We start from the raw sequence: 15,259 nt of genomic DNA on the forward strand, positions 1-15,259 counted from the left end.
ATAGTCATTTTTAGGACATATATTTAAAGAATAGTAAAATATTACATATTTTTAAAGTTTAGCCACCTCAATATCAACTTCAAGACCGTTGGGTTTGACGTTAAAATTGCGGGTCTAAGATTTAATTTATACCTTCTGCCAAAGCCTAACTTTAGACCAGATATTCTGAAATTGATGCGAAGGTCTAAAGAAGAAGAAGCAGCAGCAATAATATGGGAATTTTCAAGTGTGCCAAAATTGGCTAAATTTTAATTAATTTGATATGTTTTTCCTATTTGTGCAAATCACCCCTCGAGCTCACCTGTGGCTGCGGCTCTGATTTACTGGTCCTACACCAATACAATACTCGCGACCGCAGACAATCAAAGCTCTTTCCTTCTTCCTCTTTTGCTTGTTAACAGAGATCCCCTAACTAACGACTTCCTTTTTGAAAGAGACATCAAAACTATACATTTCCGATCTGAAAAAGAAAATTCACATAATTTCCCTTTCATTTTGCAATTTTCGCTCCTCCTTTTTTAAAAATTTCCCCAAAAAAGTTTCGAATTCTATGCATTTGGATGAATTGATTGATCTCTAGGCTTTTATTTACTGTTTCAGTTATTCCACCAATGGCTTCGTGGCTTCGAGCTGCTGAAGGTATGATGATTTTTTCCGATTTTTATTTGATTAACATTGTTTGAGCGGATCCAGAATTTTATTTTGTTGATGCACTGTTTGTATTTTGATGTGTGTGTGTGTAGTTGATAACTTGATATACTGTTTAATGTATATAGATATCTCAATTTTTTTATCAGTTCTTATATGTGTGTGTGTAGAGGTACACGTTATATATATACACATTTAAGATAATTTTGTAGATATGCGCTACCTGAAATGTATTTTAGGTGTAATTAGTATTTTAGCGTGCGTTTTTCTATTGTTAGATTTGAATTTCAAACTGATTGTAGTGTTTGTCAGGGGCGGATGTAGGCTTTAAGATATGAGTTTGGAGCCCATACCCTATATTTGTATTAAGAAATACACTAGACATGTACAAAAATTAAATTCAGAACCCAGTTTGTAGCACTTGAGGTCGATGTCCTAGAATCCAGAAGTCAGAAAGTTCAAATTCGGGATCCGCCTTTGGTGGTGGTAAAAGGTGTTAAATTTTCATTTTGACAATGAATTCGAGAGTTGTGTTGTTTTACATACATGCGACAATATAAGGCTTAGCTTCTTAAGTAAATGCAATTCTGCTTCAAATGTAGTCGTTTGAGCTGGGGGATGCATAAAGTTTGAGTTTACTTAGTTGGTGTTGAAATTTGGAATTATGAGATGTAGAATGAACAGCTCCGGCAATTTTAATGTGGGAAAAGATACAAATTTGCCTTTGTACTATCCAAAATTGCTCAATTTTGACATCCGTTTCACCTTTGGTCCATTCGTATACTTGCCTTTAAAAATGGCTCATGTTTGCCCTTGCCATTAACGGAGCTCTGGCCATGAAATGGGTGGACTCCACATATTCAAATTCTTTGAGAAAATAGGTCCAGATTTACTCAATTTTTTTACTGTTGTTTCAAATTACCTCAGGTTGGAGTTCCGTTAAGGATCAAGGTAAATAATGAGACTTTTTCATAGGCCAAAAGTCTATAAAGGACAAAAATCCTCAGTTTCGGAAACAAAAGTCAAATATATCCCTTTTCCCTTTTAATGTTGATAACTTATAAGTTGCTCAAAAATTTCCTTTTCCTTTAGTTTGATTATTGATAGATTTTACTGCATTGCGTGTCCGTTGGTGTTTATACTACTCTGTAATTGTGAATGGAACTTGATCCCTGTACAAAAAGCCAGTTTCTGTGCACTACCAAAGTGTTGTTTTAAGTACACCCTGCTATTATGAATTCTCAAAGTTCTCCTTAGTTCTCATGTTCCAATCTGATTCGAAAAATGAGATTATTATTTAATAACCAGTTTCCACTAACAGAAACATACTCTTGCAAGTCTTATTCGGTGTCATGTTTTGATGGATGGATGAAGGATGCATGTTACTTTCAACTGTGCCTATTTCTGACTCATCAACGTAGAAGATCTATCCCGATCTATTACAATTTCTTAACAGCTGAAATTTACTTTGTTGCGTCAGATTTGTTTGAAGTTGTAGATAAGAGGGCAAAGAGTGTAGTCGGCGAGAAATCTGATGAACAGCCCAATGTTCAGAGTCCAGGTATAACATTTATAATGTTGCTTTTGCGTTTATAAAATTTTCAATCTCAAGATGCACCTTTTGGTTTCTGCTTTTGAACTGGTTTAGAACAATTCCTGTTTAAGACTTCCTGTAGTTAGCGTCAGAAACGAATCTCTTCTAATGAACCTTCAGAAACAGTCAATTCCGAAAAGCCAACAAGCTAGCCAAGGGATATCACAATCAGATTTTCTGATAAAGAAAGCTAAACTACTTACTAAAAAGGGTAGGGTGCTTCAAGATGCACATTTTGGTTTCTATTCGTGATCATGCTGATTGGAAAAGAGAAGTGGTCGTCTGAGCATCCTATAACTTTTCATATATTGCATTATTATATTTAAAGTAGCCTCTGCGGATGGTGAATAAATCATTCTCTCTCTTTTTTTTCTTTGGGTTAGTTCTGAATGAAAAAGGATCTCAACCGAAAAGGTCAAGGCAAAAAAAGAAGGTAATGTTTTCGTTCTCGGTACAATGCTATTTCATCTACTGACAGTTTTCAGAATTTTAATAATGAGGTTCTCTGCAGCCTCAAAAACGACTCTCTTCTAATGAACCTTCAGAAACAGCCAATTCTGAAAGAGAACAGGCTAGCCAAGGGATGTCACAATCAGATTCTGTCTCTGACAAAGATAAAGCTATCCTACTTACTGAACACAGTTGGACAAATTCAGTTAGTCCTAGTGGCAAAACTAGCACTGAAGATAAGCTAAAAATTGCTGAAGATGATGCCTCGTTAGACGCTCCTATATCTGAAACAACCTCTAACAATGAGTTAACTCATCATGCTGATCACGTGGAAGTAGCAGAACCTGTTGATGTAAAAGTTGTGAGTTCAGAATCTACTGGTGAGCATACCAGCAGAAACACCTCAGATGTTCCTATAGAGACTCCTTCATTGCCTGCTGCGAAAGTGGTTGATGCTGTGCAGGACAACTCTCCAGTAGATTCCAGTCAAAACACAGTTCTTCGTGATGCTGGATCTCCTGCAAACTTTCAGCAGGAAAGATCTAAGTCTTTAACTGCAGATGAACCTGTTAAAGTTGATAGGCAGATAAAGGATAATAGTACCAATACTGAACCAAATCCTGACCAGAAGCAGCTGCCAGAACATAAAACTGTTAATCCAGAAGAGAAGAAGCTTCCAGAACATAATACCGTTAATTCTTCCACGAAAGTACAAGAGCAACTTGATGAGGTAGAATTGTCTTATAAACTAACTCTTGGTGTATCTCTAGTTCATGTGATAAGTTCTTCTGACTACATTTATTTTTTCAGGCTCAGGGACTGCTTAAAAATGCAACTTCTACCGGTCAGTCAAAAGAAGCTCGGTTAGCCCGTGTAAGAGTTCATTACTTCATTATCCTCTAATTTAGAATTAATGCTAAGGTGACTTTGATTTGTGTATAATATTTTAAAAATTCTGCAAAAAGAAAAATTCAAAAAATGTATCTGTTTAAGTTTTTCGAGAAGTTATGGCAAAAGTTTTTTTCCAAAAAATTATTTTTGAAGCAGTTTAGAGTGTTTCTCAAAGAAATAGCTGCTATTTAACTCTGAGAAACAACATTTAATCTGTTGATTAGTTGCTGAATTTGCCTTCTGTTTCGTTTTTCTTCACCAAGTACATGGAAAATGGTGCTGGCTGTTAGTACCTGTAAGTGCAGTGCTGTCTTGCTCTCATGTATGAATTAGCTTAACCTTTGTGAACCAAAAAAAATAAACCAAGATGAATACAGTTTGTTCAGGTTTGTTCGAAGACTTCATCTCTGTAATGTTGATTTCTCATAAGTTAGAAATGCGTGTAATATTCATGTTGTAAAGATTAATGAGCATGAAGCCTCCATTTCACTCAAAAAGAAAAAAAAGAGACAAGGCAGTAGTCTTTGCTGATTTGAATTATGCTGTAAATTGACTCTCATAGTGTTAATAGGTTAAATATTACAAAGATAAATAATCTCATTACATCCTAATTTACCTATCATGAGTATGAAAACAAGTCAGAACTCCTGATATGGATAATTGAGAGGCTGCTTTGCTTGACAAATTATGTGAATGACATAAATAGTTGAATAGATTCATTATCACTATCATAATATAATTAACATTTTTTTTTCGTTTTTGATGTTTTTATCAGCTGCCGTGTAAAATAGATTCTTGTAAGTTTCCCAGCTTATCGTGCTTTTACTCAAACGCGCAGGTTTGTGCTGGACTTTCATCACGTCTTCAGGAGTATAAATCTGAAAATGCTCAGCTAGAGGAGCTTCTTGTTGCAGAGGTGAATATGGGCGTCTGATTGGAGAGTACCCGAGTTTTTAAAATCTCTGCATTCAAGTCCCTATTGATTATATGCTGTTTATTGTGATGCGACAGAGGGAGTTGAGTAAATCTTATGAGGCTCGGATAAAGCAGCTTCAGAAAGATTTATCTGCAGCCAAAAAAGAGGTGTCCAAGGCAGAGTCCAGTATGGCTGAGGCTCTTGCTGCAAAGAATGCTGAAATTGAGGTTCTTGTTAGTTCTACGGATGCACTTAAGAAGCAAGCTGCACTATCCGAAGGAAACCTGGCATCATTGCAGGTTCATTTCAAACTACTTGTTAGCCTTTAACGTTTACCTTTAAAAGAAAAAATACCTGTTAACCGTGTACTACCGCACTTGCAAAGTGACATTTCATTGTATCCGCGTTTGTTCTGGGTATCATCTCTGTCAGTCTGATTTATTATTATGACTTCAGTTTAAAATTCTGGTGCTTGGAATTGTGTGTCTATTGGTGGTTTCCTAGTCCAATACAAGTGAAACGTCTATAGTTAAAAGAAAGGGCTTACCCTGAGGACTCTGGTTTTTACCATTCTGATCTTGTTGAACTATCAGTATTTTTACCACTGTGTGCCCAGAAATCAATTATGTCAAATGTAAAGGAAGGCTAAGTTTTGTTCTGCTTTTCTTCAGGCTAATATGGAGTCTTTAATGAGAAACAGGGAACTAACAGAGACAAGGATGATGCAAGTATGTGGATATCTATTCACAACATATTTTGGATATTATTTACTTTGTTTTGCTTCTGCTGAACACCTTTGTTCCTTTAAGGTTTTCTGACAGTGTGAGAAACTTTTATGTGTTCAGGCTTTACGGGAGGAGCTGGGTGCTACCGAGAGAAGAGCAGAAGAAGAGCGTGCTGCTCATAATGCTACTAAAAAGGTTTGTAACTGAAAACTTACTTGCTGAGTATTCTAAAAAATAGTAGCTAAATATTTGTCTTAAGGATTTTGAGAAATGATTTAAAGTCTTAAGTGATAAACAATTTTATATCCTGAAATCTGCATGAATCATTTAAGTCAAAATAGCAGAGAACTTCTCATTTCTCCCTAATATAGGTTTCTGTTTTAAACTGCATAGATGTGTTTCCAGTGCCACTACCCTGCAACCCACTCTCTGAATCTGAAATGCATCTGTTATAGCGGCTCCACCTAGAGGGAAGCCCTGTGCATGTGGAATTTTGCTATTTGATGTGTTGTTGCAATTTAATAATTCATTTCATCTGTAGAATAGGCTTCTATGGAAAGGGAGGTAGAACTGGAGCACCGAGCTCTAGAGGCATCCACAGCCTTGGCCAGGGCGCAGGTATTCTCGGTCTGCAAGTATAATCTTTTATGCTGTTACATCATGATTTGTAAATTAAGATTATGGCCCTTTGGTTCTTGCATGCTATTGCTTTTATGACATAGGGATTTAGCTGTTTGCTTCAGCATATAATCACAAGCCAGAACAGTATTAGTTTGAGGAGAATAAGACATTTCACTAAAAAGTTCTAGTCTTCCTGTAATGCCTTGCTTGGGTTATGGTGCACTATCCTGCTCCTGGAGAATGTGTATATCCTAGGGACTGAGTTTATGGTAGTGACAAATTGATAATAAGAGGTAGACTTTGAGCTGACTCTAAGAGCTAGAATTGTGGCATGAACCTATTGCCTATGTTGTAATTCGATAGCAATAATTGTTTGTAGCCATTTCTAATTTACAACCCATTGTTGAGACATTGTCGTCAATTATGAAAAGAAGAGGGATTGCTTTTATTTTCAATTTTTCCCCCAACAGATGCACTTTTTTCCATACCACTTCAGCCATCGTGCTTAATTGGACTAGATTCTAGTAGTCGTCCTTTTGGTCTTGAGCAGGAATCTAAAAGAACTGAAGCAATTAACTTCTTCTTAATTATGTGTACCTAGCAATTGGCTTATTGTTTGTACTTGTATATCATAAGTTTCATTTGTTTTGCAGCACCATAATCTCTCATTATAATGCATTTGTGATTGTCATTATTTAATGAAGTAAACGTATATCTTTTAAATCTTTGTATGACTATTGGCATTAGAGAACAGCTGATGAGAGGACTGCAAAGGCAGCAGAGCTTGAGCAGAAGGTGGCATTGCTTGAGGTAACAATAATTTTTCTCACGCCATCCTTTGTGTGACTCTTTGGGTTTATTGAAAATGAAGGATACCTTAAAACAAGAATGAAAGGACTTTTTCAGCATTTTTCAACTTATCCAAGGTTATGACTGAATCTGGCAGGTTGAATGTGCAACTCTCAATCAAGAACTGCAGGACATGGAAGCTCGTGCGCGCCGTGGACAAAAGAAGTCCTCAGAAGAGGCAAATCAAGTGCTTCAGGTTCTATAACTGCTTTTCACCTGAATGCATTTCGATGTAACATGAAAGAACCAAGAAATTCAAATTACTAGTAAACTTGAAATTGTTGATGGTTGCAAAACACTTGAGTTAGAATGACATTATGAAGATAGAAATTCTCATCTTACTAAGTAAATTGCTATGCGTTTGATATTAAAGTTTAAGTCATGCAAATTAGATGTTTTCATGCATATTGTACATATTATGCCTGTAGAATTGCATTGCCATCTTGTAAATATGAAAGTTACAATTCTCAACTGGACAAGGGACCAGGGACCTTGTGTTTGACATTATCAGCCATGCTTGCTGCACTTTAGAAATTTTGCACTTGCAACTAGATCCTTGATAGCCATAGATGTTTCCATCCAGCCTCATATTTGTTTGTTCAGTTGCAACACCAAAATGATCTTTTCTGGTTTGCTGCCTGAGACTGTTTGAAACTGAAACGATGCATGTCAGCTAGATAACCACCTGAACGGAGAGTAATTCAAACCTCCTGATGTCTGTTTTAACCTCATTTTCTGGTCATGCAGATGCAGGCATGGCAAGAAGAAGTGGAGCGTGCACGCCAAGGTCAGAGGGAGGCTGAAAGCAAGCTTGCTTCTTTGGAGGCAAGTTTATTGCTCTATAGTTAGGCTCAATCTCTAACTAGTGTGTGCTAATATTGTAATAGTTCCTTATCAAAAATATATTGTAATAGTTCCTTTTTGTTCGTAAATAAATGATCTTTTGCTCTAAATTGATGCCTGATCTTTTTCTCTAAATTGATGCCTTAATGACCATTGAGGGGCATTGTTCTATTGACTGCAGGCTGAAATGCAAAAGCTAAGAGTTGAAACGGCTGCCATGAAAAGGGATGCGGAACATTACTCTCGCCAGGTGAGCAAACTCTTGTTTTGCCCCTTTTCTTAAGTTTTGGGACCTCCTGATCTTCTACACGGTTCGTCTTCTACTTGGTTTAACCCCTGGCTTTCAACTTTTAAGTGGGCATCAAATTATCATTTAGATACAAATAGATTACCATCAGTTTTGGTTCCCTTTTTTTGTTTTTGGATAAGGACCAATAGTTGTGGTTTCAATAGTACCCTTCATTAGCTTATTTTCAATAGTACCCTTCCTATTATTTATCAGTGGCAAAAGGTGGAGATATAAAAGTAAACCTTAATAGTGTACTCGATTATGTATTTTGATATCCCAAAAATGAAAAACTTGAGATTCCAATGATCAATTTCAAATTTTAAGAAGTATATAGAGTTCGTATTGTCCTTATGGTGTAGTAGTAAATTAAGTATGCCAAACTTGGTGAAAGAGTAGCATGATGGAAATACTCATGCATGTTGGCTGAAAGAATTATGAGGGTGTTTAAAGTGTTTCTCTCATGATCGAAATACGCATGCATGTTGCCTGAAAGAATTGTGAGGGAATTTAGAGTGTTAGATTCCACATCGGTTAAGTGTATGGTTTGTAGTCTCTTTATATGATGTTGGAGAATTCGCACCACTTGAGCTAACTTTGGAGTTGAGTTATGCCATAGGTTCATTTTCTTAACATGGTATCAGGGTCAAACCTATCCCTAATTTTGAGCTGGCCAATGTTGGGTCATCCATGTTATGATACTCCACACTCCAAATGTCATTGTGAGGGAATTTAGAGTGTTAGATTCCACATCGGTTAAGTGTAGTCTCTTTATATGATGTTGGAGAATTCGCACCACTTGAGCTGACTTTGGAGTTGAGTTATGCCATAGTTTCATTTTCTTAACATGGTATCAGGGTCAAACCTATCCCTAATTTTGAGCTGGCCAATGTTGGGTCATCCATGTTATGATACTCCACACTCCAAATGTCCAGTTTAGGGTGTGTAGCGGGTGTTATGATCCCACATCGGTTATGTGTATGGGTTGTATTATTATTATATGGTTTTGGACAATCATTAACTTGAAATAGTTTTTTGGGTGGAGCTAGACCCAATCCATTTTATTAACATATTCCATTAAGCTGTTAGAGAGGATATACTTGAGTATGTCTTTAACACTCTCCTCAGGTGAAGGCGTGGATCCTTTTTTAAAATCAAGCATGTGAATTTTTTTTGTTAATGGGTGGTAGTGAGACTTGAATCCTAGACCTTATTTACTCTGATATCATGTTAAGAAACTGGACCTTTGGCCTAATTCAATCCCAAAAAATAACTCAAGTAACGAGGATTGTCCAACACCATATAAGGAGATTATAAATACTCTTTCACACCTCTAGGGCTGGACATCTGGAAGGAAGTAACATAATATGGGTGGCCTAACATTGGGCAGCCTAATATCAGGGATGGGTCTCGCTTTATACAATGTTAAGGAAATGGATCTTCGGCCTAAACTCATCCTCAAAAGTTAGCTCAAGTGATGAGAATTCTTTCAAAGATCATATAAGATGACTGCAACTCATACAGTCAAACTGATGTAGGATTCTAATACAGAAGATCACAGATTGTCTCAGCCATTTAAAGTGTCTTTCCTAAATGGCTTTCCTGTGAGCTCTTGTTTTCAAGGCATGATCTAGATATTAACCCTATTTGAATTGCACAGTTCTTTTTTCACTTGACGATTACACATTATGGTGCAAGATTGTTCCCGTGCTTTGGTAGCTCAAAGGTGCATCATGGTACTCCTTGCCAACTCAAAAGAGGACGAGAAGCTTATATCTGACATACTCACCTTGATCTACAGAGACAACATAGGGAAAGAGATCTGCCTAACCAATGTTGTGATAGAATTTGACATCTTACCAAGAGGCCTTAGTGGCTATGACGCTTAACTTTAGTTTTCATTGACTTTTACTCCTATTCCCTCTTAATTTGATCCCAAATTGCAACAGGTATCTGTTGCTGGGGAAAAGCATCATCTTGTATTTGCAAATGCTTTTCTGCTTTAGATTAAATGAGGGATGGGTCCTTTCTTGATGAATATATATTGCATTAATTTGGTTATGGGCATAAAATTTTTCTTTTTGCTGAAATTTATAGCATTTTTCAGGTGCTTACGCTAGATTAGCTTTTGGTGCTTGATAAATTTTGAGACTTCGTCATTTCAACTTAGTAGTAGACTGATGTAGGTTTGGGACAGTGTAAATATGATAACGTGAATTATACTTGGATGGGGGGGGGGAGGGGGGATGTAAGGAGAGATTGTCACATTTTGACAAGACAGTAATTATCTTAGCACTATGCTAACCATACAGTATCTTTTTCCATTGCAAACTTTGGATTGGCACGTGACATTACTTGAAGAGAGTGCTATGCTGAGCAATGAATGCAGCATAGAAGCTACACAACTTTTGGTTCCCGTCACTGCTTTTTTAGTCTTACATATGTCAATGAATGAGTAATCGTCTTAAAATAATTGTTTCGTGCTGTGCTTTTTAGCTTCTCTTTTTTCCTATTTGTTAAGTCTGTGCTTTTAGGTATTAGCACATGAATGTGACAGAATTTTCATTCTTGCTTTTCGTCTCTCTTTTTTGGGCTTTGTATGACTTTTACCCTCTTGCCTATCCTCATTTTTCAATCTTTTAATGCAAATTGATGTTGGAATCTGCTGCTGCTGGTAATAGGAGCATGTGGAACTTGAAAAGCGATATCGGGAATTAACTGATCTATTGGTAAGTAAACTTACACTAAATCATGTACGCTCTATATAGTCCCGAATCCCGATATTTACTTGTAGTAATTTAATTAAGTTATAATTCTTTCCTGCAAGTTCAGTATTACAAGCAAACACAGCTTGAAGCCATGGCCAGTGAAAAAGCTGCCGCTGAGTTTCAGTTAGAGAAGGAAGCAAAGCGTCTTCAGGAAGTACAGGTTTGTGCTTTAGTTTATAAGTATTTTGGCATGGCATTACATTTTACATTTCTACTTCTTGTATTCACAGTTGCAGTTTGATAAAGTAGTTTAAGTTAAGAATTTGTCTCACAACAGTTAGAAGCTGAAAGAAACAGAGCTTCTCGTCGAGCATCATCCTCGTGGGAGGAAGATACGGACATCAAAGCACTTGAGTATGTTACGATTAAGAATTTATTTTATGCTTCTGGGAGACACTTTTTTAATCTCTCCTTTTTATTATAAGACCCTGATTCCTATCCAAGCCTCAGCCACGCTTGTCCATTAGGAACAAAATTAGCCTCCCAGTTTTTATGTTCCTCTGAGCATGACATGCTTTTTTGTAACAATTTAACATTGCAGGCCTCTCCCTTTACATCACCGCCACATGACAGGGGCGACGGTACAGGTAAGCTCTTTCTCATTTTTCCACCCCACCCTAAGGGCTCGTTTGGTACGAGGGATAAGAGATAATTAATTCCGGGATTAAATTACGTTTGGTTGGGATAAATTCGCAGTATAACTAATCTCGGGATTGTAGTGTTATTTTTATACCTATGGGAGGGTGGGATAACAATCCTGGGATAAGTTATCCCGGGATGACTTGTTCCCCAACCTAATGACCTCTAAGGGTACAAAGAAACGCGAGAAGAAAAGAGTACAAGTTTTGTACTTAACTGGAAAGAGAGCCCAGAATCAGTAATTTAACATTATTTTTGTACATGACTTGAGCTTACCTGTGCAGTTACAGAAAGCCGCAAAGCTTCTGGATACCGGGGCTGTCAGGGCAACACGATTTCTCTGGCGATATCCAACTGCTCGAGTTATCTTGCTTTTTTATCTGGTTAGAACAGATCATTTACTCTGCAAAAACTTTAGTTTCTCTTGAATGTTTGAAGCAATTTGATGTGAAATTGTACCTAACATTTAATGAGGTATATGGTACTGTTGACAGGTATTTGTCCATTTGTTCTTGATGTATCTCTTGCATCGCCTTCAGGTATGCTTATCTGATCTTCTGCCCTAGCTTGATAGTTGAGAATCTTGTACTAATATTATGTCCCTCTGGGAGAGAAGGTCCAATTCTTAAGGAAATAGTGACGAAATACATATACTGAAATGCTGTCAATCTGATGTAAATGAAAGTTTTTTGGAAGCATGATTGATAGGAAATGGTTGTTCCCTATGTTTATGTTTCTTAGTTTCTGGAGAGGTCTGCACTCCTTTAGTAGATTAATGCTCTTGTGTTTTTGGAATTTAGGCAGACTATGCAAGATTTTAGTTTCCAATTTCAGATGTATAGTTTTGCTAGGATCCTTGTTTTTAGGGGTATATTTGTATAATTCGAGTTTCATGTAATATGCAGAAAAATCTGGAAAATAGGAAGGATATCTTCCTCCTTGAAACATAGGTTTTGTTTGGTTGTGAAACAGCAAAAGAAACCAGACAGAATTTGAACTAGGCCTCAATAAAATACAAAGTTGCAGCACTTACTAAGGTTCTAAATAGACTTCATCAGGAAGATAGCCTTTCTATACAGGTTTTTGAAGTGCCATGGAGAGGGAGTAGTAGTATAGTTAATCAAGCTATTCAATGTTTTATTAAGGAATGGGAAGAGATCTAGTGAATAGAAAAAGAATATCTTGATTCCGATGTATAAGAACAAATGAGATATTCAAAGTTTTGTGAACTATCATGGTATTAAACTTATGGGTCATATAATGAAACTTTGTGAAAGAATGATGAAGCATAAGTTTAGGGATACTGTGAAGGGACAGAGAATCTATACCTGTTTATCCAAGTTATAGGTAAATAACAATGACATGAAAGAAGTTGTCTCAAAAGACTTGGAAACCCTAAGAATCCATTCAAATGTAGCGAAGAATAGAACCCAATAAAAGTGAAAAGTTTATATATGCGATACCAACTAATTGTAATTTAGGCTTAAGTTGTGTTGAACTTACATCACAGCTGGTGTTTCTAGGAGTTTTTTTAGTTTGTCTAAAGATTATTATGTCACTAAAAAGGGGGGTAAATCTCTAGTTTTTGAGAACCCCTAGTTTGTATTAACAAATACATGAGTATTGAAACGAGACAGGTATTAAGTTTTCATATAATTGATCCCAAAGTTGTTTGGGGTTGAGGTATAGTTGTTGGTATTGTTGTATGACAAAAGCACAGTCCCTTAATCCACTTAACTTGACAATGATACAGTGTGCACCTTTGTTTTCCGTTTGTAGCATCTATAAGGTATATATCAATACAGCTTTCCCTGTCCCATTCATTTTAGACTGTGGGCTTTGAAATTATATAGCAAATGTCTTTTGCAAGTGCATGTACGTTCGTCCATTACTTCCTTTTATCTTTTCTTTAGCCGAGGGTCTTCTGGAAACAACCTCTCTGCCTTTCAGGGTAGGGGTAAGGCTGCGTACATCTCACCCTCCCCAGACCCCACTTGTGGGAATTCACTAGGTTTTGTTTTTGTTGTAAGTGCATGTACATTCGTATGCCCATCTTATGTTTTACTGATTCTTGGAATTTAAGCAGTCAATTTATTTAATGATGTAATAAACATCTAAGCAGAAAGGCAACTGCTCTATTCTCCACCTTTTTAGTGGAAAGACATGGAAACAAATAGTGATGTAATTACTACTATGTTTCATTCATTCCCTTCTGTGACACTGCAGGAACAAGCTGATACTTTTGCATCTAAAGAAGTTGCAATATCCATGGGGCTCGCCAACCAAACCTTACCATGAGCCATCCTGCATTCAGGTTCTCTCTGCTCCGTCGAGTTGCTCGATAAGCAATATCAATTGAGCACCAGTAGTATCACGGTATCACAAAATGTGTGAAGAGGAAAATTGCATTTGGTTTACTTCCAGCACAACTTGGAAGATACGTGATTTATACTGTGATTGCAGTCTATTCTTCTTTGATGATCCTCCAAAAAAAGAAATTGAACATCAACCAAGGTCTAGGCCGTTTTCGGCTGATTCTTCTTCAGCAATTAAATGTCAGAGCATCTACAATCTTGCTACCCATGTCACGACGAATCTGAAAATGGAAGGAAACTGCAAGTAGGAGCTGAAAGTTGATGGCAAGAGCATCAGAGTAAATATAATACACTCGGTTTTTTTCTTTCCTTTATTTTTTTTGGGGGGGGGGGGGGTAGGCAGCCAACTCAGCATTTGTGACAAAATATGATACTCCATTGATTGGAATTGTCAATACCAGTGTAAGCTATCAAACACTTAATCCAGAAACTGCCATTTAACTTGTAAGGAAGGGAAAGGATTTCAAACATTGCTATGAGTGTAAATATGATGTAATTCTGTTGAAGGGTGCATTCTTTAATAACTATGACCACAGATTTTTTCATCTAAAAGTTTTCATTTCTTTGATTATCGTAAACGTTAGGATTGTGTTTTATATAGGGGACTCGTTAGTCACTATATGAATCAACTGCAAAAATGAACAATACGATGAGAGCTCTTCCAGGAAGCTAATAATCTCTATGTAAAAGTGTATTAGCAAGTTTCGTGTTTGACAGAACTCTTACTTTACCACCTAAGGTTGCCGCAGAGAGGTATGATTCGTCCATTCTTAATCGAGGTCTCTTTGAACTGATTTAGAATCAGTAGGCAACCTAGGCAATCGCCGATTTGTGCTAGTTCGTTAGCTTCTTTTTACCTAAAACTTCTATGGGACGACAAATTTATGAAGTGGTATTTGACCTTTTACCACTTTTTAAAATAATAGTTTCTATATACGTGCCTCGTATATATATCTCGCTAATCATTAAAAGATAAGGTAAAAAAAAAAAAACTTCCTCCAACTTAATATTAAAAATAAATTTTTTTATTTAAGTTTAAACAATATACATTTTCTACATGTTTTCAGGAAATTACATTTTGTACGCCATGTCTCAAAATATTCAATGTCAACCAAGCGATGATTTAGAAAGATAAACGTGACTTAGTATATAAATAAATAAATAACAGGCAGAAAGTGCTGGGAGAAGAACATAAAATAATAACTTAGCTAAAATATACTTTATAAAAGATCCAAAAGATTCTAAAACATAGAACTCATGAAGAAGATGACACTCGGGTTAACAATACAAAGTTAAGAACATTATGAAAGAAACTATAAGGAATAACTCTAAGCGATAATTAGTTTCAATCATGGTTAGGTATATAGATACATATTGCACAACAATATTTGTTTCCATTGCTAGGGGCGGAGCTAGCCAGGTTCGGTAGAACTAAGTAATTTTGGCTCAAATCTTATATTTGTGTTATAAGAGTTAATATATATTCATTCAGAGTTCAGTATCTAAAACTCATAAACTCAAAATTCTAGCTCCACCTCTGCCGTAGTCTTTGCTACATATGAGCACGTGTGTATATTAAAATAGTAATTAATATGTAATACAGCAAAGTTTTACAATTATGCCTAAAAATACATCAATAAATAATGTAAATTCA

At 36.4% G+C, this 15,259-nt stretch overlaps 1 protein-coding gene across 2 annotated transcripts; it reads left to right on the forward strand.

Annotated features, from left to right (window-relative positions):
• Nucleotides 1–263: 263 nt before the first annotated feature.
• On the forward strand, nucleotides 264–14,157 carry LOC104092876 (golgin candidate 1). Of its 2 annotated transcripts, none has more exons than XM_070177087.1 (21): nucleotides 264–639; nucleotides 2,105–2,209; nucleotides 2,626–2,675; nucleotides 2,754–3,422; nucleotides 3,503–3,565; nucleotides 4,422–4,499; nucleotides 4,595–4,798; nucleotides 5,171–5,227; nucleotides 5,345–5,419; nucleotides 5,771–5,842; nucleotides 6,593–6,655; nucleotides 6,792–6,890; nucleotides 7,442–7,519; nucleotides 7,719–7,787; nucleotides 10,505–10,552; nucleotides 10,656–10,751; nucleotides 10,869–10,945; nucleotides 11,133–11,178; nucleotides 11,515–11,613; nucleotides 11,725–11,769; nucleotides 13,457–14,157. In XM_070177087.1, the coding sequence occupies exons 1-21, from the start codon at nucleotides 612–614 to the stop codon at nucleotides 13,526–13,528; spliced, it is 2,193 nt and encodes a 730-aa protein (XP_070033188.1). In that variant the 5' UTR covers nucleotides 264–611; the 3' UTR covers nucleotides 13,529–14,157. The 2 variants fall into 2 exon arrangements, with proteins under 2 accessions (XP_070033188.1, XP_009596855.1); XM_009598560.4 differs by having other exon boundaries at nucleotides 271–639; nucleotides 2,129–2,209.
• The last annotated feature ends 1,102 nt before the right edge of the window (nucleotides 14,158–15,259 follow it).

This window comes from Nicotiana tomentosiformis, chromosome 6, assembly GCF_000390325.3.
Source record: "Nicotiana tomentosiformis chromosome 6, ASM39032v3, whole genome shotgun sequence".
Taxonomy (NCBI): Eukaryota; Viridiplantae; Streptophyta; class Magnoliopsida; order Solanales; family Solanaceae; genus Nicotiana; species Nicotiana tomentosiformis.